Raw genomic sequence first — 27,722 nt, 5'->3', positions numbered from 1 at the left:
GCAATCTCGGCAACGATATAATCATACTCTTATGCAATCTAGTGCAACAATATACTTGTACTCATATGCAATCTCGTGCAACAATAAAATCATACACATATGCAATCTAGTGCAATAATATACTCATACACTCTTTTATAAACTAGAGTACTTTCTGTGGAGGTCTCTTTGTTACTTTCTCGAGTTTCTCTTGACTCTCTTTCTTTCTCTCGAGTCTTTATTGACTCACTTTCTTGAGTCTCTGTTGACTCTCTTTCTTGAGTCTCTGTTGACTCTCTTTCTTTCTCTTATACTCGTAGACGGCTTAGGGTTTCACAGAAGTGTGAATTACCCCATCGGGAACGGCATAATTCTGACCCAATATCTCCTACCGTCTACGGAACCAATCTCGTGGTCCAAACTCTGTGGAATCAGGTATCGAACTATTAGTGTGCACACCCCCTACCAGGATTCCAAGCCTGGCGGGTAGTTTCCAACCTCGTAACGTGGGAAGACGCCGCGTTACATATACTGGGACCGCAATGTCCATAAATATCTCCCGAGAGGAACATAGTCCAAACGGTATCCTCCAAAACCTCACCGATATAGATAATACACAAATATATCTCTCATGCATCAATCTCATACATGCAACAATTCTACTACTTCTCAATGCATCAAAGAATGCTATACCACATGCTTATGGTTTTTGAAAGTATTCTTGGGTTCACGTTGGCCCCTTATGCATTTTTGAAATATGACTCATGTGAAATGTCGAAATGCTCTATAACATGCTTCTAAATCATGTATAAACTAACATGAAGTATTCAAGAATATATCATCATGCTCGGTTTGCAGCATAGCAATTTCTATATAATTCACTCAACAAAATATACTTCATTTCTCATTGATCAAATATCACAATTTAATCATGCTTTCATAATAAATCATATTCTCAAATGATCATGCTTCTTTACTTAATAAAATATCATCAGATCACAATAATCAAATAATTCTTCATACACAGTAAACCTAGCAAATATGCACTGTGTAGCAATTCTTCACAATTTCCTTCATAACATACTCGTTTTTAATCCAAATTCAACGAAGTCAAAGCCAAAACATGCGTCGAGACGATCCCGAAGAGCCGAGCCACAAGGGCCCGTAACACTCGGTCTGAAACGACACGTAGCTTAGCCACAAGGGCCCGGCCACTACACGAGCGAACACCAACGGAGCACTCAAACACAAAACTTTAGCATTTCTACACATTTTTATCTTTATAACAATGACTTCACAAAGTCAAAAGAGATTAGAAAATCATGGGGTTACACACTTTGTAGATCAGAAGTTCTTGGTAAAATCTTTTCTAGGGATGCATAGTATTTTCCAAAATATACGATGTTACGAACTAAGTATTTTTAGGAAAATAATAGAATAAGTTCCAAATATCTTTGTGATCAAATATATATCTCATACATAGTTATATATGTATATATTCTCAAATTCAAGTATAACATTCCCCAAAACATATATACTCATATATATAATTCTTAAAATAGAGCTTTCTTGACAAATCATAGCTTTTGGTAGATCAAAATCTTTCTCAACATATTTATGATTTTCTTAGGAAAACACTTTTATATATGAATAATCCTTCAAGCTTAAGTAATATAATATATATTCTAAGATAATTTCTCAAAGGTTGGAATAACTTAAGTGGAAGAAGCTTGGATTATTAAACAAAAGATTAGGGGTTTGAATCTCATTTTAAACAAATTTTCCAAAGCAATTAAACACTAGAGTCTAAAACTAAGCATCAATGCTAAACACGAGAATTGACCCTAAGACCTCTCACTTCTTGAGTGAAGCTCGAACCAGTAACTTACCACGGACCATAATGATAGATTTTGTCAAGATCCTTCCTTATGGTCTGTGACACCAATGGGCCATGGTGGCGGATCTTGCCTAGATCTGTCCCATGGTCCGTGAATTTCCCAGAGCTAGGTTCTGCAACTCTCTGTTTCCCTTCTCTTAACAACACAGATCAATTCAAAAACAAACAACTTACATTTCATCATTTTAGGCACCCAAAACACATATATATAAACACATTTGAACAACTAAAACACATATCTTAGGACAAAATGTTAAATTTGGGAATCCATGGGTTATACGTCAAGCTTCAACCTCAAAAATCCCTCCATCTCCAACCTCAAGCTAGGTCTTCCTTTTCACCATCTCCATTTCTCAAGCAACCACATATACAATACCCAAAAACACATCTAGCTTAGATAATCTATTTCAAGGACAAGCTAAACAAAGGAAAATGGAGAAGATATCTTACCTAGTCTTGAAACCTAAGCTTGGGTAGAAGAAGAAGCTCCCAAAAATGAAGAAGATGAAGATGGTAGGGAGATGTAGAGAGAGACACGAGAGCCGCTGATTCCTTGAAAATGAATAGTGCACAAGGAAAAGCTACCTCTTATACTTAGGGTTTGGGGGTAAAAATGTAAAATAAAATTATAGGGTTCACCTTGCATCATGAACCATGGTCTAGAAAGATGATTTTTGAATAACTTGGGTCAAAATGAATTTTTCCAAAAATATTTCCAAACAAACACTTGGTTCAGATTTCTCCCGGTCTCACTCAGATTGGTTTCTCAGTTTAAATCTTGGTACACGAACTACCTGAAAACTTAGAATTTTAAATTTAAAATTAATCCCGATGTTTAATTTACTTAAAAGTGGCTCAAAATAATTTATTCAACACCAATTTCATTGCAAAAATTTTTACGGAGTGAAAAATGGCTATTTCGAAATTTCTTAAAATTTGGATTTATGAAATTAAATTTTGGGTTGTTACACTAAACTGTACTAAACCAAATATGCACTCGAGGAGGTCAAGTCTCCAACCTAGGAGTTACCTGAGTGGTTAACTCACAAACGAAACGAAGATAACGAGCCGAGACTTAACCCGAGGGGTTGTCTCTCCACGACTCGTAACCAAAGTGTAATCAGAGACGAAGATTCGAAGACGAAGACTGAGAGGTTGCAAAGATCGAATCGTGGAAGGGTCTACCTCTTGTGTATTATCAAGACCGAGTGATAAAGAAAAATCACTCGAGGAGTTAAGGGATGATTGGTAAAGTCAACCAATCATATTCGGGAGGACACAAGGTTCGAGGCCTTAACCTAGTTAACAACTCTATAGGACTGCCAAAAAACATTCTCTGAGCATAAATAGTCCGATCGAAATCTTAAAAAAAAAAAAAAAAAAGGTGAAGTAAATATGTCCTAAGACAAAGTGAATCCTAGGAACATATCTCAATGTCGATTTTCACTAAATGTCTTGATAACGTGTGCAGAACAAAAGTAAAATGTTCAGCGCTTTTTAAGGAATCAATGGCTAGAAAATCTGACGACTCACCTACTCTCTGGATTACTCGTCGGTCGTTAACCGCTGGTCCTTATGCTTTTTGAAATTTGTAGTTTTTCCTCCAACAGAACTATTTTTCGCACCTATAAATACCCACTTCACCCATTGAAGGAGTTAGTTGGTCATTCTAAGTATTCTAGTGAGAGAAAGCTCAAAAATTTTCAAGTATTTGCGACCAGTGAGAGGGACAAAAACTTAAAGTTCTATCCAGATTTCAAGGACATCTTGAGCTGCTTCAACGTGCAAATATCCTAATTCAAGAAGCCAAGGCATCCAGTTGGAGAAAGAACAAAACACATTTCTTGAACCTTGTATTCTCTACTTGGATAAGTAAAAAGAGGCAGAGTAAACTCATTGAGTTGAAAAACCTAACCTGGTGGTGCAAAGAGGCGGAGTAAACTCAGTAGGAGTTGAAAAACCTGGTGTAACAGTTCATCGTCGGCTTCGTGTTCAAGGGGTGATCTGTTGATGGTGTTTTTGTTACTAAGGGGATTTAGTGCAAACCTTCACAAGTTGTAAAGAAGAGTCGAGTAGGCTTAGTTAACAGCCGAACCACTAAAAAACTCCCTCTCCCCCCCCCCCCCCCCCCTCTCTCTCTCTCTCTCTCTCTCTCTCTCTCTCTCTCTCTCTCTCTCTCTCTCTCTCCCTCTCTACTTTACTTACTGTTTTTACTTTGCATTTTATTCACGACCAAACCAGCCTAATATTTTTACAAGAAATCAAACGTGCAAATAGAACTGAAAACGGTTACAAATTTATTTTCGTTCTGAATTAAACTATAAACATATAGTTAAGGTTATCATTTGGGTAAACTTAGCTATTTGTGAAGGATTTTCAATTTCTAAGTGAGTCTATTCACCCCACCCCCCGCTCTAAACTCACTCCCTAACCCTGGGACGACCAACAAATTCATTTCGTGAAAAATTGTGTTTTTAGGGAAATTTTAGATTTGAGTAATACTACACTCTCCTCCTAACTTTCACCTCCTTAAGTGACAAGATTTGACTGATTTCTTTATATTTGATCAATAAGTAGATTTTTTTTTTAACATTGGGTAGAGTCAGTCAATTCATGGTAGCTAATAAATAAAAAGAGAAGTTAATACCCGATTTGGCCCATCGACTATAAGGATTTCACCACTTTGGTCATCAACTTCCAGACTGACTCAATTTCATCCCCAACTATGCAACTAGGGAAAATGGTCAAATAGGCCCTCGGACATTACTTACGAAGTCAATAAGACCCATAAACTTTTTAAAGTAGCAATTAAACACATCAACAATTTATTTTGGTGTAATGAAGTCCAAAACCTGGTTAGTGACCTTCGATTATCGCAGGTCACTAAGGTTCCGGCAACCTCCGACAATATTTCCGATGATAAAAACGACCGGCGAACCGGTGCAGGTCGCCATGGAAACCGAGAAAGAAGGCAACCACTGGTTCTCCTTCTCACGGAAGGAGGCAACCCTTCTCTGTTGATTCAAAGGCGACCGACGACCGTAAAATGGTCATCGATCGTTTTATTGCTTGAAATATCGCCGGAGTTAATCATAATATTGTCGGAGTTGGCCGGAATATTGACCGAAACCTTAGTGATATGTGACAACAAGTCACTAATGGGTTTTTAGGCTCCATTGCACCAAAATGATATGTTGATGGATTTAATTGCAACTTTAAAAAGTGTAAGGATCTAATTGACTTTTTTGGTAATGTTCGAGAGTCTATTTGACCATTTTCCCTAATAAATATAATTATTTTTAAAAGTTAAAAATTTAAAGTGAAACAAATCAAAGTTAAAAGTAAAAAAGTGAAATTATTATTATATAGTTGATGAACCAAAAGTGAAATAAACTCTAAAGTTTTTGGTGCATCAAAACAATTATAATAAATAAATAAAAACTAGGCTACCAAAATTACTAAAGGGCATTAAAGAGAAGAGAAAACATTCAGGCGACTAATCCAATAAAGTTCAGTATCAAAAGTACTAAAGTTTTCTAAAACGTTAATGACATGTTTGGTTCATGAAATAGGTCAGGAATGGAATAACATTCTTTAGAATAGATCTATTCTATTGTTTGGTTGGATCATTTATCATGGTAATAACATTCTTAGGAATGAGCTATTACCTTTGCAAGGGGAATAGCCATTCCTAAGAGGACCTTAGTGTAACACCCCGTGTTACGGCCTTTAATCTTGGATTAATTATTTAATTAATTCCGTAATAATAATTAAAAAAGATTTAATTTAGTTAGGATTCCCTTGAATTAATTAATGTGGTCCACCATGGATCGTGGACCCGAGTCTTAAGCCTATTAGGAATAAAGAGAGTAGACCTTTCACCAGTCATATTCTAATTAGGAATCCTAGATCTATAACAATGTTAGGAATAGAACATAGGTCTTTACTATTCAGACTCTGATTAGGATTCCTAAATCTATAAATAGGGGATTAGAAAGCAATTAGAACCCTTACCACCCATAGTCGTATTACACGAGATTATCCCCAGGAGATTCCCCACCACCGAGCCTAGGGAGACCGATCGAAGGGAAATCTCAGAGAAGAACCTTAATAACCAAGGGAGGATTAATTAAGGCTAAGAGGTAACCCATGTCTCGACAAAACCTATTTTCCTTGCTATATATTATTCATTGGCTCCTTTGATATGTGATTCTGTGTTTGAGTATTGATAGAGCCTAACCTAGGATTTATATGGTGTTTATGTGATAATCTTGATGATCTTGATGTTATGATTGATTATATGAATGATCTTGTATTTTGATTATGTCTAGAGCCCTAGGATTTATATCGTGAATTTCGTATTATGATGTTCTTGGTATATTTGGGTGGGATTATGCATAATCGAGTGTTGAGTCTAGCCTGGGACTTGTGTTTAGGACTTTGCATATAGATTTCTTGATATTCTTGTGGTTCCGGATGCTCCTGAACCGTTATACGATTTATGTTTAGGAGTCGTGTTAGAACGTATTTGGTATGATTCTTGGTTTAATCCCGTTAATTGAATACGTGGTGTTGTCGTTATGTGTTTGAATGTGTCTGGACATGGTTTCGAGTTCCACGTGAGATCCCGGAACGAAAAGTTACCTGTGAGTCAGTGGGGGGTAGGTGGGGGCAGGGGTGCCCGCCACCTACCCGCTACCCCGTGCCCCCTTTCCAGCGGGCAGGCGACTGCCCGCCGGGCACCCGCTGGAACTGTAGACCGCCGCCGGCGGGTGGTCTTCCACCCGCTGGAAAGTTGGTGTGGACCGTGGTGTTTTCCCCCATTTGTTGTTTCCCCGTGTCCCGTTGTACCCTATTTGTCGTGTATGAGTCTGGCTTGGTGTTTTGGGTATCGTTCTAGAAATTTATGTGTAATACGTGTCATTGTTGTTGTGTCTTGATTGTTATTTGATTTATGTGTTGATTGATTGAATGATGATGAGTATCGTGGTCATTGCGCAATGGCCGGTGTGAATGGTGGTGATGATGATGATGAGATTGTGATTGGTGAAAATGAATTGTTGGAGGTTGGCACCACTTGTGCCCGGTCATTGTACTAAGGTACAAGCCATAGCGGTTACTGTGCTGAAGGCACAAACCCACCTTAGACTTGCTTGCCGTTGAGCATGGGTCAGGTTATAAGTGTTGCAGTGTCATGTTAGAGCTATATGCGCTAACCCCTTGATATTGGCACTAGAGGTGCGGATCATGTGAGTGGCATTGCGGCACCATCTTGATATGTTGGTGGTTGATAAGTGGTTTTTCGGTGGGGGCATGTAGTTGCCCGGAGGAATAAGGGGTGGTGATATAAGGGTAGCCTGGAGGTATAGGTTGGAACTGATATAAGGACGGAGGGGAGCTATAAGATTGGAACTTGGTATAAGGTTGGAAGATGAATTGTGTGCTTTGATGACTACTTGCTAATTGATTGTCTTGAATACCTTCGTTGCCTCTAATTGTTATTTGTATGCTTATTTGCCTGTTATGTCTTGTATTACGTTCTTAGGATGCATGTTAGTCTTTGTGATTATTCTATACTGTTGGGTCTGTTAATGTGCCTTAAGTCTTTATCTTGGATTTAAATTAGAGTCTCGTAAGTATATATATATATATATATATATATATATATATATATATATATATTCCAGTTTCAAAATGAGTTTCTTATATCTACCTATATTGTACTTAACGCGTTGGAGTGGGTTACCAGCATTATTCGCTGACGGTTGTTATACCGAATATTTTTCAGGTGATGAGCATTAGCTTCGGAGAGCGCTAGTCAGAACCTTGGACTTAGCTTAAATAGCCTTAACATAGTAGTTGGCCTGCGTGCCTTGGATTGTATTTGAATATTGATTTGCGGATTAATTATGCTTGGTTAGTTTAGCCTGTGCATCTAGGTTCTCAAACCTAGGTGTGGCATAGCACCCCGACACTTATGGATAGCTTTATGCTCTGTTTGGGATTTAACTGTTAGATTCACCTTTATTTTATAAGTTTTAAATATCTCAAAATTTAGAGGTGTTACAATTAATATTAGCTATTCCTATGCCCTTGGGGAATAGCTTTTATATCGCAAATACCAAAAATACCCTTTGCACATTATTTAATATTTATATTTAATAAATATAATGTATTATATAAATATATATATTTAATTAATTATAATTTTTATCTATCAATCTATCAATAAATATATATTTAAATAAATTATTAATTTTATATATATATATATATATATATATATATGTGTGTGTGTGTGTGTGTGTGTGTGTGTGTGTGTGTGTGTGTGTGTGTGTGTGTGTGTCAAGGGTGTTTTGTAGAAAGACTTTTCATTTCCTATATATATATATAGAGGGTCGCACTCAAGTGTAGCGACCCCTTCCCGTGTGGTCATGTGACGATTTTCAGAATACACCAATAGTTAAGTAAGATATACACCATCAACATCAGGAAATGCACCACAAAAAACGCACACAAAGTAGGTACGTATCGCCAACAACACACCATTAGGTGTGAGTAAAAACACCATACAGTGTTCGGAAATACACCATTGGGGTTGGTGAGTTATATGATGTATTTTTTACGTCTGTTGTGTATTTTTTGGTGTTTATTTTACATTTTATTGTGGTGTGTTTCCCTTACACTGTTAGTACATGTTGTTAACACTGTTGGTGTATTCTGAAATTCCGCCACACGAGCACACCTAACAACATGACCACATATAAGCATTATTCTATATATATATATATATATATATATATATATATATAACATTATTATATTCATTATTATTATTATTATTATTATTATTATTATTATTATTATGTTGTATAAGGTATTTATGTCTTTAAAACCTATTCCATTTCTATTCCTTTAACCAACCAAACACTGAAATACAATTACTAAAGTCTATTACTTCAGCGAACCAAACAATAGAATACAATTTCTATTCTATTCTTTATCTATTTCATTCCTTGTGGAATAGCATTCCTATTCCTTCTAAATTCATTCCCTGAACCAAACGTGTTGTAAGAGAAAAAAGACTAATAATTGGTATAACTGTATAAGTTAAAGCTTTGACTAACCTAATTAAAATTTAAAACTATTAGGACTATATTATTCATATTAGACTAGGACTATATTATTCGTGTTAGACTAGGACTCTATCTAGTATTTATATATTCGCTCTCTGTACTTTCAGAGATTATATTGAATACAACACTTTTACATACATTCTCATCTGGTATCAGCTTCCAGGTTTTCTCTAATGGAAGATCCTGGTCTCCCTAATGATGGCTCTGTTCGATCTTCTGAACGGACCGTTACCGAGACTTCCCCTATGCCCAACGGGAATAGCCTCTCATTGGCTCATCACTTTGTTTCCTTGAAATTGACCTCCCGTAATTATCTTTTTTGGCGGACGCAGATGCTACCGTTTCTAGAAGGTGAAGGTCTTATAGGCTTCATCGATGGTAGTATACCGTACCCGGTCACAGCACCGGTCGCTGCCGCCGACGCCGTTGCCTCGACTGCTGACAGCCTAGCGGCGGCGGGCGACCTCGTGGCTCGGCAGGTGGCTTGGAGGAGGCAAGGCAAGACTATCTTATCCCTTTTAATTTCGTCTCTTTCGGAGGAGACGGTGCGGTTCGCCGTTGGTCATTCTACTTCATGGCAACTCTAGCTCACCATCGAACAATCTCTTGCCTCTTCCTCGCGTTATCGGGCGTTGCTGTTATTAGGTGAGTTGCAAGCCCTTCGGCAAGGTGATTCCTCCATCGCATATTATATTGGTCGTGCACAGCTGTTGATTGATGATTTAGCTCTTGCCGGTCGCGATGTTACGTTAGACGATCAAAACTTATACGTCTTTCATGGCTTGCGGTCTGAGTTTCGTCCACTTGTGGCAACCCTGGCTCGGGGTGCTGCGGTCCCGCTTGCAGAGGTGGCGGATTTCTTGGTGTCGCAGGAGTGGATTTGTGTTGATGATGGAGTCGGCGGTGTACTACCGGTTGCGATGGCCGCTGGCAGAGGCGGTGTGGCCCCTAGTCATGATGGTCGTAGCAACGTGACACAGCAGCAAGGCCGAGGTCGAGGCTCGGGCGGCAGCAGACGTGGTCACGGTCGCGGGCGTGGCTCGGGCACGGGTCCTCGGTGCCAAATCTGCAACAAACAAGGACACGGGGCTCTCTCGTGTTGGCACCGTTTCTCAACCCCCCCCCCCCCCCGCCCCCCATCCCCCAGCTCCTCAGGCGAATGTGGCTATCTTTGGTGAGAATAGTGACCACAGCGGTCCACATGAGTGGTTCCCGGACACTGGTGCTACGAATCATGCTACCCCTGATTCATCCTTGATGACTTCCGCGACAAGTTATGATGGCTCGGAAACTCGGCGAGTCGGCAGTGGTACAGGTTTGCCTATTACTAATGTTGGTTCCGCTTCGTTAGCCACTGATTCTAGGTCGTTTAAGTTGCATGATGTTTTGCATGTCCTGGTCTCTCTTCTTCTTTATTATCTGTTCAGCGTTTTGCGAAAGACAATAATGTTTTATTTGAGATTCACCGTCTTTGTTTCTATGTGAAGGACATTTTGACCAAGAAGGTTCTTTTTAAGGGACATGCGTCTGGAGGTCTCTATGCATTGTCTGTGTCTTCTGCCTCCCCTGCTACGTTTGTTGCTGCGTGATCCTCTTACGTTTGGCACATGCGGTTGGGGCATACTCATTCTCGAGTCTTGCATCAGATTCTAGCGTCTTTGTTTGTTAGTACATTTAATTCTAGTGATCTTCCCAATGTATGTTCCTCTTGTCAATTGGGAAAATCTTCTCGTTTTCTTTTATCTCGTGTTGAAACTACTAGTACGCATCCTTTGGAATTAATATATTCAGATATTTGGGGTCCTGCGCCATTACTCTCTGCGACTGACTTTAAATATTTTGTGTTGTTTGTGGATGATTACACTCATTATATGTGGTATTATCCAATGCGTGCAAAGTCTGATTTGTATGCTATATTTGATAAGTTTCGGTCACTTGTTGAGCGTTCTTTTTCTCGCAAGATTATTTCTTTTCAGTCTGATTTAGGGCGAGAATATAAAAAGCTTGGTTCCACTCTTGCTTCGCTGGGTATTCATCATAGGCAATCCTGTGCATATACTCACGAGTAGAATGGTCGAGTAGAACGCAGGCATCGTCATGTTGTTGAGACAGGGCTGTCTTTAATGGCTCAAGTATCTGTCCCGTCTCATTTTTGGGACTATGCTTTTGAAACTGCTGTGTATCTAATTAATAAAATTCCTACTCATGTTCTGTCTGATGAGTCTCCTCATTTTCGTTTGCATCGATCTCCCCCGTCCTACTCTTACTTGCGAGTATTTGGTTGTTTGTGATTTCCTATCCTTCGTCCATATAATCGCAATAAACTCCAATTTCATTCGTCTCAATGTGTTTTTCTAGGTTATCCTCCGTCTTATCGTGGCTACCGCTATTTGGATACTAACACTAACAAGGTTTTTATCTATCGCTACGTGTGAATTGATGAGACTGTGTTTCCCTTTGTTTTTCCTGTTGCCTCGCAGGTTGCTAGACCATGTTCCGAACCTTGGGCTGCTGCACCGGTTGTGACGTGCCGAGGTAGTGGTGTCTCAACCACGGCTATTGATGGCGCTCGGCAGTCGGATGAGCCCGTGTCGGCTTCTGGCGATGGTGACGATAATGGTCCCGAGCAGTCCGCATGAGCGGACTGTCTCGGACCAACAGGTTGAGCAGTGCGGCAGGCCGCGCGGACGTCCTCGGCGAGCCACTCCTCCTCCTCGGTCGCATGCTATAAACACTCGTAGCTCGGGTCCGCATCAACATGTCGCCTTAACCACTATTTCTACCATAGCACCTGAGCCTACCTGTTACTCTCAGGCGGTCAAGTTTCCTGAGTGGCGTGATGCGATGGACGCAGAGTTCAATGCCTTGGCGTCTTACGTGGCGTCTTATTCCGTTTCAACCAGGTATGAATGTTGTTGGCTGCAAGTGGGTTTTCAGAACCAAGCGGAAGGCCGATAGTTCAATAGAACGTCACAAAGCTAGGTTGGTGGCCAAGGGTTTTAATCAGGTTGCTGGAGAGGACTTTTTTGAGACCTTTAGTCCTGTGGTTAAGCCCACTACGGTACGCCTTCTCTTATCTTTAGCTGTATCTCGTGGGTGGACTATTCGCCAGTTGGATATTCACAACGCTTTTTTAAATGGCGAGCTAGCTGAAACTGTTTACATGCGACAGCCACCTGGTTATGAGGACAAGTCATTAACTGATCATGTGTGTTTGCTTAAAAAATCTCTATAAGGGCTCAAACAGGCTCCGCGTGCTTGGTTCACAAGATTACATGATTTTCTTTTCTCTGTGGGCTTCTCGCCTTCAAACACGGATGTGTCTCTCTTTATCTATTCTCGTGACAATATTCGTCTTTATTTCTTGGTGTATGTTGATGACATTTTTATTATGGGTTCTGACTCAGATCGTGTTACTGCTCTTATTGATAAATTAGCCATTGAGTTTAAGGTTCGTGAAATGGGTATGCCTTCTTTCTTTTTGGGTATTGAAACTGTCCCGTTATCTGGCAGTATGCTTTTATCACAACAACGGTACATGAAGGATATTCTCAAACGTGCAAGCATGGTGGACTGCAAGCCAGTAGTCACGCCCGTCTCTTCTACAAAAATCACCGACAAAGTTGTCGTTCCCTATGCTGATCCTACACAATACAGGAGTCTTGCAGGTGCTCTCCAGTATCTTACGGTAACTCGTCCTGATTTATCTTATGTTGTTAATCTCTTGTGTCAACACATGCATGCTCCTACTACTACGGACTGGGCCTCTCTAAAAAGAGTCCTGCGGTATGTCAAGGGCACCATGATGCGTATTTCTCGGTCTACATCTATGGATACTCACGCCTATGCTGACTCAAATTGGGCTGGCGATCCGAATGATCGCAAGTCTACCAATGGCTTTGCTGTGCTCTTGGGCAGTATTCTTATATCTTGGGTTTGTCGGAAGCAACGGACTGTGGCACGTTCCTCAACTGAAGTAGAATACAAGGGACTAGCTGATGTATCTGCAGAGGTTACATGGCTTGTTTCCCTGTTACACGAAATCGGCATACCTCCTGCGTCTCCTTCTCGACTATGGTGTGATAATTTGGGAGCTACTTATGTGCCAATCCAGTGTTTCATGCCCGCACGAAACACATTAAGATTGACTATCATTTTATTCGCTTTAAAGTAGCTAAAAAGGAGTTAGAGGTGCACTTTATTTCAACCAAAGATCAATTAGCAGATATCTTTACAAAGTCTCTTTCGTCTCTACATTTTAATTCTCTCCGTGACAAGCCCAATGTTTTACCTACTCAACCTTGTGCTTGAGGGGGAGTATTAGAACTATATTATTAATATTAGACTAGGACTATATTATTCGTGTTAGACTAGGACTCTATCTAGTGTCTATATACTTGCTCTCTGTACTCTCAGACATTATGATTGAATACAACACTGTTACATACATTCTCATCAAAACTATAAAAATTACCAAAATTTCTTAAGAAACATTATATTAAAGAAAACAATACTCATAAAAATTAAAACTTTATAATACAAAAAATTCATGCCTTAAACACATTCCTGTTTCAAGTTGGCCAGATGGTCACATAATAATTAAGTATAAAGTTAATTAGATTTGATACTGTCAAATTTGATTACTCTATTGCTAATATCAATATTGGAAACCACGGTCTAAAGTGATCAATCATACTACACTAATTCTTCTAAGCCTCCATCAAAGCTTTGAATACAAAGAACATCCCTAACTAATTAGAAACTTCCACTTCTCCGTAAAAATAAAATTAAAATTAAAATTAAAAAAAAAAAAAAAAATGAAACTCTTATAGGGAAAAATGTACATTTCAAAACCTTAAAATATTGGGCATAAATTTAAGCTAATACTATAAACCCTTTACCATTCTCTCTCAAATACAAACACTCCAAAGAAGTAACAAAACCTTCCAGACTGGCATTTCAACATAAAGAATAAATGGAATAACCTTTAGAAAAATATGAATCTGTGAACTCCCACTGCCTTATCTACACATCCCCAACTCTACTTATTCTGCATTGGGTACATCTCTTTGAGAGCAACAACAAAAGTTAAAAAGTTTTTTGGGTTTCATCATCCGTCACAATTCAATCCGCAGATTTCCAGAACAGGGCCATCTCTCGACACGAATGGATTCACTCTTACCCACAGCAGCGTCAATATTGAAGCCAGCAGTATTGACCATACGATAACAATGGTTGGAGTCCTGTCTTGCTTTCCCATCAAACCTTTGAGGAACGGATAGAGATGGACGATGACCCAGAAGGCGAAGAATAGTCTGCCAAACAATGGACCCCAGGAATCATAGCCGTTGTTGATGGCATTCGAGATACCTACCACAACCCCAATTACGTTTATTACAAGTAACGTGGTTGGGGGTATTAGCAGTGATGTCCACTTAAAGAGGTAGAGCTCAGAATACTCCCCATCGTCGCCTCCTTTTGATGTGACGGTGAAATTTGTGTCAACGCCAGCCAAAACCTTGAGTAGACCTTGGAAGAGAGCAAAAAGGTGCGAGGAAACGCCTCCAATAACCCAGAACTGCTCGTTTCTCCACCAATCATCTATTCCAACGCCTCCCCATTGCATTTCAAGGATACCAGTGGCAGCAATGGAGATGAACATAGCCATGAAAACAATGCTGGCGTAGTTACTTATCTGTAAATGAAGAAACAATACATAGCCATGAATAATAAGACGCTGGCAAAGCATATTGCTAACCAATGCTTCGGTCTTTGAGGGTTTTTATACTGAAGAATTTTAAAACACGACACAATCAAGCAACTGGAATATAATTACCTCAGGAACGATAAATTTCCCGGTCAGGAGGCAGATAGCAGGTAAGGAGCAGTACACAAGCAAGGGAATGGAGGTGAAAGGATATATAACCGAGTTAATGTAGGAAAGCCTTTCCAATCCCTTCAAGCCACCCCCATAGCCGTACCAAATGGGGCAATGCTTGCTCATAAAAATCTCAACGGATCCCAGAGCCCACCTGAGAACCTGGTGGAGACGGTCCGAGAGATTGATGGGAGCAGAACCCTTGAATGCGGGTCTCTTAGGAATGCAGTACACAGACCGCCAACCATGACAATGCATCTTGAACCCTGTCAATATATCTTCTGTAACAGATCCATATATCCAGCCAACCTGTTTGAGAATTCGAACATTCATGAGCAACAGACAAATACAAAAAATAAGGGTTAACTAAAAGGAATCGTATTCCTCATATCCTTACCTCCTTTCCCCATTCACTTTTATCCTCGTACCCGCAGCTAATTACATGGATGGCTTCTTTTAATAGAGATGCGGTCCCAGCATCCTTTGGAACACCTCCCGTTTCTACAAGTGTCGAGGCTATAAAAACAGGAGATTGCCCAAACTTCTTCTCCAGCTTTGTTTGTATAGCCCGAGAGGGATCAGCATTCATCTCTGCACGTGACAATCCAATTTAGTCTTGGTCAAGTTACATCACTGTTTCATGTAACCATTTGCAATAAATAATATTACTACATTTCGATCTGTAAAATAGCACCTTCAATTCCTTCTTCAATGGTTTCAAGTGCATAGACTTGCTTCGATGTATCCCTGTGTTTTGGCTTCTTTTTCCTCTCTTTCTTGGTTTTTCCTTTACTGTTCTTTCGGGGTCCACAACAGCAGCAGCAGAACAATTTTGGCCAACAATTGCAAGTCTTATTGGCTTTCTTTTTCTTTGCCGGGGCATCATATCCATAAAGGGCTTGCCGGCTGAATACACACCCAGTTCCAACATATATGGGTCCTTGTAAACCGTCTAAACCTTTCATGTTAATCTGTATGGAGTACAATATTCAGCTTTGACCAAGTTGGTGACAAAATATAATATTTTAATTGAAGAAACGAAGGAGAAACACATACATCAAAGAATACAACATTTCTGTTTGAGTATCTGTCATGACGATCAATCCCATCAAACCTTTGCGGAAACTGCACATAGCAGATTTTCTTTCCTGAAGTGGGATCCATAAAGAAACACATAGCTTCCCTCAATGCCTTGCTATTGTTGATATAGTGATCGCAATCAACGTTCAGAAGGTAAGGAGCATTTGAGATGACCGCGGAAACTCGCACCTAATTTCGGACCAAATTTTATGTCAATCACACAAAATTTCTAGTCTTGTATTCTCTAGATGCTAGTATGTTAAGTACATCTCATAATTTAGAAGTGGGCTTTACCAAAGCATTCATGGCTCCTGCTTTTTTATGGTGATTGAACCCGGGTCTCTTTTCACGAGAAACATAAACCAATCGAGGTAACTCATTTCCTGCAATATCTCGAACACCATCTTCGCCAAGAAATACCTATATAAAAACGAAACCAGAGAATGAGATGGGAACCAATGAAAACAGAGGAGACCTTTCAGTTGCCTGGAACCTTCAAATTAAAACCAGACACGTGAATGTACATGTGTTTATGTATATTTATATTTATATTTATATTTATTTACATTGAATAAACAACTTGCTTACCTGGATCATACCGGGATGGTCTCTGACATCGTTTCCAGGCCAAGGAGTGCCATCCTGCATCGTCCAACCATCTTCAGGAACTTTTTGTGCCATTGCAACCAAACCATTTATCCGAACTTTAAATTCTTCATATTCTCTCTGTATACAGGATGAATATAATTAGTAACATCATAGAGACCAACGCTAATGAACCCCAACCAATTATGGATATCAGAATCCCATAATCTACTACAGAAGAATTTTCAGCAGGAAAACTTTTGAGTGAAGAGTTGAGAAAAACCTTCATTGCGCGTCGCTCCTTGACAAAGGCGGGATTAACTTTATTTTTCAGATAGTCCATTTTCTGGGAAAAATACCATTCTGGAGCTCGTGGTTCAATATTATATTTTTTGCAGAAGGGGACCCATTTCCTAGCAAATTCAGATGTCTCAGAAAGGGCTTCAAATGTAAGCATGGCAGCACCATCATCTGACACATAGCACGACACTTTGTCAACCGGATAGTCCACTGCCAGAATGGATAGGACAGTATTTGCAGTGATTAACGGAGGCTCTTTCATGGGATCAACTGTGCTGACAAAAATGTCGACAGGGGCCAGTTCAGATGGCCTTCCTTCTTTCTCATACCTGAGAAGTAATAACACAAAAAATGACGGGAAAATCACATTGTCTTCTTAATCTTAAAAGTTGGTATCACTAGAGAAATTCAAATTTCAATGCAATAAATGTACATAAAAGGTACTAAGTACTTTCAGACATGTAGCAACGTCTACCTAAGTGATAGTCGATCAAGGTATGTTTCTCGCACAATAGGGTACCATTTTGGGAATTGATCGAGAACCCATGATACTGCAAACCATATCTCGCAAATAACTGATGTCAACCATAGGCCATATGCATCAGAAACTGGATGAAGAACCCTATAATGGAAAAAGAAGCCTAGAATAATGAGGCGCATAATAATTAGAATCCTGTATGGGCTTATTTTGCTTGAAGCAATGGGTAACTTTCTGGACAGTGGCTGCCTTCCTTCATCCATCCTGTGAATGCATTTTAAAATGTGGGTTAACAAATTAATCCCATTTGAATCCAAATCCAATCAAAGAAAATAAGAGAGAACAACTGTGAGAATACAGTAAAATATAACACAACATTTTAGTATATATAAGGCAAATGAGCTCTCTTTGTGGGGGAGAATTTCGGGATAACCCGGGTTTGATTCCCAGAAGTGACGATTCCTTTTGGGCCAGCTTCTGTGCCTCTCGGAGCAAACCGGGTGGACCTGGACCGTTAAACGGACAAAGAAAGACCCGGACCACATTGTGGTTTACACCAAAAAAAATAAAAATAAGGCAGTTACTTACATAGGTAAGTCAGTATCATCAAGTGCATTTCCATCATAACCACCACCATCGCCATTCCCATGATGTTTGATGGCCAGAAGCTTGTCACCCTGCTTTTTCTTCCACTCTTCCATGCGGTCCTTCCATGCCACACTTCCATAGCCGTACAATGCAGCATCCTTCTCTGGGACCATTGGCCTACATTGCACTGAAGGGACAAAGATTTACCAGTTTGCTTTCAAAGTAACAATGTAGAAAATGCTACTGATATAAATCTTGAAGACCAGATTAACATACAAGAAGCAGATGGATCACCATTAGTAGAAGGTACTATAAGAGCATGCTGATCAGAAGAGGTTTCAGAATCCTAGTGCCAAAGAGTCAGCAAGTTAGGTTCGTGCTCAAAAAGATATTGTCATGATTCTAAGGAAGTGAGAAAGGATGAATATACAGCAATCAATTACCACTTCGCCATACGTCAAGAGAGGTACTTCTAGTGAAGGGGTGAATGTGGAACTTTGAGATGAACTGGGATGACCAGCATAATCATTAGAAGAATGAATCACCCCAGCAGGTAGGGTTGGGCCAAAAGCTTCACTAATACCATAATCAAACTCGTGCTCTAGGTCATCAATGCCGTCCTCTTCATCATCACCCACAACACGAGGACTACCTGCAGTCACCCAATACATTGAGATATAAGTCATTCATTGAGAAGGACTCCAGTGAGGATTCACATAATGGAGAAAATATTTTACCTTTAATGCGCTTATATCTAGTTTTACACTGGGGGCAGGCCTGACTTCCCTCTCTTCTTTCATACTCATAGCAAGGTCTGCAAACAGGGAAGGCACATTCATTGCATGCGACAAAGAGCTCTCCATCTACAGTAATTTCAATTTCATCCCCGCAAATCTGGCATATTTGGCCACTTAATTCTCGCACCGACTTTATCTAGAGAAAAGAATTTCATAAAAACCAAGAAGTATTTTAGAATCAGCGTATGAGAACCAACAAGAGTTAACCATCACCTTAACGATTTATGGCATGAACTTTTTTTCAATCAATTATCACTCCAATTTCCAAATACTACTACACCTCCAAAGTCTTATCAAAAAAGAATTCAGCTCAACTTTTTGCAAACATTTGGTCCTATTTTCAGAAAACGAACAATTGCAGTCTTACTTTTATCTAAACAAAATAATATCATACCCCCTTTTAGAATCTGTGCATAAACCCACCAATTTTCTGCTGATACAAGACAATAGGGAAGGGAGGTCAAGTATTTTGTCCCCGTCTACTATCGCTGAAGCATAAGCTTACAAGGATTGAAAGAAAGGATAATAATAAAAGTAAAACAAAACCAAATGTTTTAAAACCTAAACTCACATTCATAGATCACTAAAATCCAGTGTTCAATAACATCAATACACATACTTCACAGAAACTGAAGTTTCCAGTAAAAAGAACAGTAATAATCAAACTAGAGCTAGGAGGTTATAGATCAGAGATCCACTCCCAAACAAAAACAGAAACAAATAAAGGATTATTATACCACAAGCAAAGATAAACAACTCAATATATCTGCTATCAAAGAAACCAAGGAAAAAAATAAAAACAGCTTTAGAATTTAAAGGCAGTGTCTCCAAAGAGGAAGAAATAGAAATAGCATTACACCGGGGTAAATAGGTTTCAATAAGAATCAATAAACATATAAATAAAAAAAATACACTTCCAAATAGCAATATTAGAATTTACATTTACAATAAAACAAAAATAGCAGCTTTAGAAAAATCTTACTCTTCCAATTTCATCGGCATTAATGAGCACAAACTCATTCCTATTGTGAGAACCAGCAATAAGTCTCCCTGCTGTATTCATCTCTCCCACACCAAAGCTGGGAAACCAGTATATCCGACCGAAATCAGGCCTCAAAGGGGATTCAGCCGCCTTTCCGCGCCAAGAATCAATAAAACCCTCTAAAATGAGACGCCTTTAGCACTAAAAACTGAATCTTGGGGTTAAGCACACAGCGTAACCTCCCAACCCCCAACAACATTCGCAAAAAAAAACACACCAAGAAAAGAAATGAAGGAAAACCCAATACAACAAAATACCTAAATATGAAGAAGAAGAAGAAGAAGAAGAAAGAAATTAATTGCCCCCAGACAGGCGCAGAGCGATAATAGTAAAATTGAAGGAATTCCCAAAAGCAGAGAGTGGTGAGGTGAGAGATGCATAAACAGTTTATACATTCATTCTTACAAGCTAAGAATGCACTGTAATCCAGCTGGAATAGGAGCCCGACCAGCCAGGGTTCTAAAAATGGAGAGAGTGGGAAATCAATGTGAAATTGATAAAAATGAAAATGAAAATATGGACGCGTACGAGAGAAGCACAAAGCAAGAAAAGGGATGAGGTGCCCCTGCCCCCTGCCTGCGCAGTACGCACTACACACACACAAAAGTATCGGTGAGTGAGTGACAATAGGAGAGAGAGTGGAGTGGCCCCCGCTAGCTGCTACTAACATTATACACTCACCCAAATGCAAATCTCATTAAACATCACCTACGAATTTTGTCAATTTTTTTTTATATGTTCTTATTAGATCATGGGAATTCATGGCTGCTTTAACGTAAGTGATATATATGCTACGGAGTATTAAAGTTATATTATTCCTTGCTATTGATTTTAATGATTATCCTATAATATTTATGGCAAATTTCATATGCCTAATAAAGAAATAGGTAACATTTTTATAGATGATATAAAATTAATTTTATATTAGGGAAAATGACATTTTTTTCTTCTGTGTTATATACTTATAGTATTTTTTTCCTCCTGAATTATTTAAGTGGTAGTTTTTCCCGTAATATGTTAAATGGACATATTTACCTTTAAAATAAATATTTCATTTATTTTTCTTTTCCAACAAAATATAACCACGATTTGGTTCAAATCGAACAGATACTATAGCAACCAAACAGATAGATTATGATGACAATTTAAAATTGAAACCCAATATTTAGAGTTTATTAAAATCTTGAACCGAAAATGCCCGTTCATGTTCTGAAGTGAAAAATAAAATACATTAATTGCTAAATTTAGAATATTTTAAAAATAAAAAAATAAAATTTTAAAAGAAAGTTTGAACCAACAGTTCAAATTGGATCCGAAACCATGAACCGACGATTCAAAATAAAAACTAAATCGCGGTTATATATATACTTGTATGTGAGAATCAAAATAAATACGAAAAAAGAACATACACTATTTGCAAATATTATAATTCTAATTTTAATCTAATGCTAGTAGTTGTTCCGATTTGAACCTCCGGTTCACGGTTCAGGATCCATTTTTTTCAGTTCAAGATTTTAATAAACGAAAATCTAAATATTGGGTTCTGGTTCTTAATCATAACCCAAAAATTTCAATTTGGGGAGTCAATTCGAACCGAAACGTGGTCATCCCTACGTATAAGCAATAATTTGTTGAAGAAGAGAAATAAATAAAATATTTATTTTATGGGTATAAATGTCCATTTAATAAATCGGTGGGGGTGGGGGGGGGGGGGAACCACCACTTTTATAATAATTGAGGGGGCAAATATAGATGCATGAATAATTCAGGAAAAAAAAATGTTATAAGCATATAACTCAGGGAGAAAAAGTGTCATTCTTCCTTTATATTATTTTACCTTCTAATGTTTGCTTCTTAACAAAGTAATAAATAAATAAATAAAGACTATTATTCACTAGTTGTCATTAATTATTAATTATTTATCTCAAAGACCGCTATGAGTTAATTCCAAGAATGATCTCTTAACTATTATCATTTACCAATTTTTATCATTCGACTTTCAATTGGACCATAAGTGGTCCATTGACTATTGATCTTTACCAATTTTCGTCCACGACTTTCAATTTAACCATGAATGATCCATTGATTATTGATTTTGTTCAAATTTGATCTTCTAGTTAAATATCATTTTAATAAACATTAAATTTAAAGGTAATTATGTAAAAATTTTAGTTCTTCACAATGATGAACTCAATGTATTTGAACTCAATTTATCCATCTCAACAACATGCCAAGTTTTACATTATTATTATTAAATTTAATATTTATTAAATGGATATTTAACAGAATGATCAAATTTAGAACAAAATTAATAGTCAAGGGACCATTTATGTTCAAATTGAAAATCGAGAACGAAAATTGATAAAAATCAATAGTCAAGTAACTATTTATAATCTAATTGAAAATCGAATGATAAAAATTGGTAAATGTTAATAATCAAGAGACCATTCCTGGAATTAACTCAAAACTAATATATTAATTAATCAAATATAAAAAGAATCAATCAAATATTAAGCATAAGGAGATAGAAAAATATGAAGTTAAATCATGAAAATGTAGCATTACTCGTAAGTCATAAGCAATAGGGAAAATGGTCAAATAAGTCCTTGAACTTTGCACAAAAGTGCAAATAAACTTTTAAACTTTAAAAAAGTACAATTAAACACTTAAACTTGTCAAAAATTAGTTAAATAAGTCACGTTTACCGGTAACCTATTGGTTACCGGTAAGATTATCGTCATTGACATCCATTCACCTACAATGACCGCTGCTAAATCGTATTCACTATCGCCACCATTAAAAAAATCAACCATTTCTCGCCAAAGGAGACCAAATGGTTGACTTCTCCACTAAAAGGTGACCATTTGGTGTCCTTCTACAGTAGAGAATGCAACCAAATTTGGTGGCTTTCTCCCGGGGTTGAAGAAGGCGACCTAGTGTTGGTCGCCTTCTTCAAACACGATCGACGACCTTTCAACAGTCGCAGTCACCGGTGTTTGTTCATGGAATCTCATTGCAGGTTGGTTGGAGCGTTGTCGGAGTTGATCGGATGAGCGCTAGAACCCTAGTGACATGTTATTACAAGTCATCAACTGGTCTTTGGGCTTCAATGCACCGAAATAAAACGTTTAAGTGTTTAATTGTACCTTTTTAAGCCAAGCACATTGTGCTTAGTTGGCACATTTGTAACTCTCATTGAGGGAATGTCACAGGATATAATAGGATTGATAGTACTTTAAAAACCATTTTTAAAGAATATGATGTGATAGAGCCAATAGTTTGACAAAACAGTATTTGTCAAGGAGCTTGCAAGCTAATATAAGAAATTGTAAGAGTTAATTTCAATTTTTGTCCTAGATTTAAAAGTGGTAGTCTACTTTAAGTCATTATTTTTTACAAGAACGTTCACTTTTGGTCTTAGTATTATTGTGGCATGACCATTTTTTGTCCTTTATCAACAAAACAGTTTAAATATCATTAAGTGTGCGTTTAGAAACCCCGAAAATGATTTCGGAAAATCATTTTCCAGGTTTCCAGTGTTTAGCTAGAAGGGGGAAAATGGAAGTCAATGGAAAATAGGGGTGTGGCCAACGAAAAATAGAGGGGATTTTCCAGAAAATGACTTCCCCTTTTTTTTGGGAAGTCATTTTCTGTTTGCTGCAGTGGAGTAGCCAATCACCCCCCGTCGCCGCCACCACCACCAACCCCACCACCACTACCACACCAAACACACCAAGACAGTTTTCTAGAATGCAACCAAACACTGGAAAGGAAAACGTTTTCTGAAAAATGACTCATTTTCCAGAAAACATTTTCCAAAAGACATTTTCCTACTTTCCAAACACACCCGAAATAAAAGGGCATTTCGATCTTCAATTATGGATTTATTTTTTTTAAAAAAAAGATAAACATAAAAAAGTATAACGATTCAACCTACTTTGTATTTAAAAAAAAAATTGAAATGTTTTTGTATTTAACGACATTTCAACGATTTTGTTGATGGAGGACTAAAAATGGTCATGCCACAATAATACTAGGACCAAATGAGGATGTTCTAATAAAAAAGGACTAAAAGTGGACCTTCACATATAAATCTAGGACAAAAAAATTGAAATAACTCAAATTTTAATATCAATTCTCATCCATGTTAAGAGTCCACATTGATAAAATAAGAGAGAATTTATGGGTTTATAAGACCATGTGTTAGACAAGCTAATTTGTTGGATTCAACCTTTTAAAGTGGTTTGGCTCATGTGCATTATAGCCCAATTGAGTGACTAGCCCAATCTTAGATTACAACATGGTATCAAAGCCTGTTCGGTCCATCCATTTTGGGTTCACCAGTCATGGATATTGGTAGCGTCCAAGCTTTCGTAAGCCCGCGTGTTCGGTCCACTTTGGTGGCGTCCAGAGCTTCCGTTTTAGGGGGAGGGTCCGGTCCAATTTCAAGTGATCAACCGATTAGATTAAAAATGGTCTGATTGTCCACTTGAGGGGAAGTGTTAAGAGTCCCACATTGATAAAATAAGATAGAATATATGAGTATATAAGTCCTTGGGTTAGATTAACTAATTGGTTGGATTCAATCTTTTAGTGTGGTTTGACCCATGAAGAAAATATAATAAAATAAAAACTTTATGTCTGTATTCTTTGTAGTTGTGAAATTATACATCATGCTAAAATTATTTTACTTTAATTTTTTTTTCATGCCAAAAATATATTAAACCTTTAAATATTATGTTAGTTAAGTATTAAATGCTAAAAGAATTTACCTAATTGAACTTATTACTTACATTAATAAATTACTCACCAAACAAATTTACTTAATCAAATATTTATATTAAATCAAATATAGTTTACTATATAGAGTTAATGCCACATGGGGTCCTCCGAGTATAATGATTTTGCCACGTTTAGTCCTAAACTTTTAAATTGACCATTTTATATAATTACATACCAGCCAAGGTCCCTCGAGTATAGTGGTTCCGCCATCCTAAACTTTCAAATCAACCCTCCGTGATCTTTTAAGTTTAAAAAATGATCTGTCATAGTCTTGCCATTAGTATTTTCCATCTCAGTCGTGAAATGTGAAGGCATAAATGACCTTTCACATTTTTCTAACCCAAAATACTTCATTTCGCGACCCAAAACGCTGTCAACCATCAATTTGGTTTGCAATTGAAAACCAAACTCTTTATGTCAATATTAGTAAACTTAGAACATTAGATCCAAAACCCAGATAGATATGACTAACCGGAATGCGGTGGTGTCACGGTGTCGCCGCCCTCATTATGGCTATCTCTCGCCGGAATCCGAAATACCCTTTCTCTGTACTAACTATATATATATATATATATATATATATATATATATATATATATATATATATATACACACACACACACACACAAAGTGAATTAAAATTACCAAAAATTTTAATCAGTCAATTTGCATGCCCAACGTGGTAAAAGCTATAGAATGGAAGCTGCACTTCTGAAAATTATCACTGTTATGGTTGCAAAAGATGTCGAGCAAAGCGGTGCTTTTGCACTTGGGTCATAAACACCTTGATTGTTGGGAATTATGAAGCTTTGCATTTTTAATTTCGTAGAAGTTGTGCGAAAGCTAAGGTTGCCTTCTGAGTTTCCTCCTAGTTCTCTGACGACACACACAAGCTGGGCGGCGACATCGGGGGCACTGTTGACGAACGCACCAGCGACTCGTGCACCAGCGGGCGACCCATCCTCAGCAGCGACAGGTTTAGCTTCAAGTCCAGCTTCGCCCCTCCATAACTCCATTCATGTTCCTCCGGCTCATGATAGCTAAAGAACAACAATATCAGTAGCGAGAAGTGAAGGGGCAAGGGAGGCACATAATTGAAATTGAAAGATTTGTGAAGGGGCGGCGCGACGCGGCGTCACGGTGGAGCTTCACCAGATGAGGGGGATGGAGAGAGTAGGATTAGTTTAGGGTAATTTTAATTTCTAATTTTTTTTGCTGATAAAAGTGAAAAGTCATTTATTCCCTTACATTTCACGGCTGAGATGGAGATTACTAACAGAAGGACTATAGCAGGTCAACTTTGAAACTTGGAGGATTACATAGGGTTGATTTGAAAGTTTAGGACCATAGGTGACGGAACCATTATACTCGAGGGGCTTTGGCTGGTATTAACTCTAATTACATATATAAATATATGCTAATTTATTTATTTATACTGAAAAATATATTAGTAAGCAGTACATTGTATAAATTATTTGTTATTGCCTAGTAGATTCACATTATGTTTTTTTATTATTTATTACGACTTATTATTATATTAGTTATTGATAGGGAATATACCTCGGGCTCCTGCACTCCTCATACTCAAAACCTAGTCGGATACGAGCCGCCTTTGGCCCCGGGTTATTTCCCAACCTAGTCCGACCTGATATAAGCACTAGACTGACCCGACCTGAAGGATTATCGCTTCTAAGCCTAACGAGCCGCTTTCCACACCTTCTGGAGATTGGTCACGACATACCTAGACGACCGAGATCCCGAACACGATTACTAAGCCCCAAAACTGATCCCAAAGAGTAAAATAGCTAGTGAGGCATATGCTTACACGTGTGCGTTCCCCCTTGGCCGACCAGGGTACCGAGTGCATGGAGGACGCGTGGTGCACATGTCCGCCCCTCGGCATGTGTTCCCCGAATCGCTTATAAATACCCCACAGCGTAACGGTATTGGGGACTTTTGGCAACTTCTCTACAATCTCACTAAGCTCGGAAATCTCCAGCCTCACGCCTAATACCAAGCTTAAACCCTTAAACCAACAAGCATTCCTCATAAGGGCCGTAACCCGGTTCGATCCCACACTTTATACGTATTCGTAGTCACCCCGGCAATTCACTACATCATTTTGGCGCCGTTTGTGGGGACCGGCACTAACAGCTACTAGCTCGGCCTGAGTCCCAAAACATGCATCCTCAATACAACTTTGACGCAGAGCAAGATTCCGACCAAGCTGGCTTCAACCTCCGCTCCCAGTTATCGCTTCGATAAGCTTTGACTTCAGCAATGCAAACCGGACCAACCTCCTCATGCACAATTGGCCTAAGTACAATCACGACTGGTGTAATACATCCGGTCACCCCAAACTGGGTAGGGAATCCTTTCATGCGTGGCTATGTCTTCGGATGGGACCCCGCCTCGCTCGGATGGGGGTACTGCCCTCAAGTCCTTCCATGGCAGGCTTTTTCCCTCAACAATTAATGTTCCAACCTTCTTTGTTCACGGTCATTCCGACCTTCACCGACATGTCTGTTAGTGTTTAGGTTAGCTAGTTAAACCCCAACTTGTAATTGGCATTATTATTATAGCAAAATAGAATAGGCCAAGTCAGAGTGTGTCTGAAGATTGAAGACTGAAGACCTGATTGATCAGGTAATCCATCAGAAGCATCTCTGAAGATTTGAAGCCGTTAGAAGACGTTTAGTTGAGGAGCGTGTGTGCTGGCATATGCCGTTAAAACTTGAGGTGAAATTAAAAGAAAGTCCTTTACTTCTTAGTCACCTCCAAGGGTATGGACGTAATCTGATTAAGAAGCTGCTTGATGATTCTGATTACGTGTCCATCACCATCAACCATATATATATATATATATATATATATATATATATATATATATATATATACACATAGTTGTTGATTCAAGAAGGCTGATTAACAAGATCTACAACTAGTTGAATTCAAGAAAGCACTCTATATTCTAAGTCTCTTTCTCTGGTTATTACCCCTTCTCAAGATTGAAAGTTCATGGTGATTTAAGAAGATGAACTTGAGAAGAAACAACTGTGCTTAATGGGCACAAAGATCACGCAACTGTAGGAGACAGTGAAGTACTGCGTCAGTGAAGCAGACTGCATCAGAGATAGATCTCCATTGAAGGGATTCTATGGACCTCTGAATGCGTGGATA

General features: G+C 38.5%; 2 protein-coding genes across 3 annotated transcripts; one reads left to right on the top strand and one right to left on the bottom strand.

The window, feature by feature from the left end:
- The first annotated feature begins 11,856 nt into the window (after positions 1-11,856).
- LOC109174715 (uncharacterized mitochondrial protein AtMg00810-like) lies at positions 11,857-13,190 on the top strand. Its single transcript, XM_019323971.1, has 4 exons — positions 11,857-11,915; positions 12,052-12,224; positions 12,420-13,089; positions 13,187-13,190. Exons 1-4 carry the CDS (start codon positions 11,857-11,859, stop codon positions 13,188-13,190), a joined length of 906 nt encoding a protein of 301 aa, XP_019179516.1.
- A 629-nt stretch (positions 13,191-13,819) lies between these two features.
- On the bottom strand, positions 13,820-20,349 carry LOC109174748 (cellulose synthase A catalytic subunit 5 [UDP-forming]-like). Of its 2 annotated transcripts, none has more exons than XM_019323990.1 (14): positions 19,701-20,349; positions 18,659-18,854; positions 18,365-18,573; positions 18,198-18,267; positions 17,922-18,108; positions 17,331-17,597; positions 16,839-17,184; positions 16,559-16,696; positions 16,265-16,390; positions 15,947-16,159; positions 15,585-15,861; positions 15,288-15,481; positions 14,849-15,199; positions 13,820-14,707 (listed from the first exon to the last, which is right to left on the bottom strand). In XM_019323990.1, exons 1-14 carry the CDS (start codon positions 19,779-19,781, stop codon positions 14,123-14,125), a joined length of 3,240 nt encoding a protein of 1,079 aa, XP_019179535.1. In that variant the 5' UTR covers positions 19,782-20,349; the 3' UTR covers positions 13,820-14,122. The 2 variants fall into 2 exon arrangements, with proteins under 2 accessions (XP_019179535.1, XP_019179536.1); XM_019323991.1 differs by having other exon boundaries at positions 18,216-18,267.
- Between the last annotated feature and the right edge of the window lie 7,373 nt (positions 20,350-27,722).

Source organism: Ipomoea nil, unplaced genomic scaffold (assembly GCF_001879475.1).
Source record: "Ipomoea nil cultivar Tokyo-kokei standard unplaced genomic scaffold, Asagao_1.1 scaffold0656, whole genome shotgun sequence".
Taxonomy (NCBI): Eukaryota; Viridiplantae; Streptophyta; class Magnoliopsida; order Solanales; family Convolvulaceae; genus Ipomoea; species Ipomoea nil.
Note: the sequence above shows the minus strand (reverse complement) of the source record. Positions and strands in the feature narration are given on the sequence as shown.

Bases quoted from the DNA above. Each gene is read 5' to 3' on its own strand.
- LOC109174715 (XM_019323971.1), top strand. From the start codon at position 11,857: ATGGACGCAGAGTTCAATGCCTTGGCGTCTTACGTGGCGTCTTATTCC. The intron at 11,916-12,051 runs GTATGAATGTTG...TGAGACCTTTAG, and splicing joins TCTTATTCCGTTTCAACCAG to TCCTGTGGTTAAGCCCACTA. The intron at 12,225-12,419 runs GTTTGCTTAAAA...GTTCTGACTCAG, and splicing joins GTCATTAACTGATCATGTGT to ATCGTGTTACTGCTCTTATT.
- LOC109174748 (XM_019323990.1), bottom strand. From the start codon at position 19,781: ATGAATACAGCAGGGAGACTTATTGCTGGTTCTCACAATAGGAATGAG. The intron at 18,855-19,700 runs GTAAGATTTTTC...TCTTTTCTCTAG, and splicing joins ATGCCGATGAAATTGGAAGA to ATAAAGTCGGTGCGAGAATT. The intron at 18,109-18,197 runs GTATGTTAATCT...TTGTCCCTTCAG, and splicing joins TGGTGATCCATCTGCTTCTT to TGCAATGTAGGCCAATGGTC.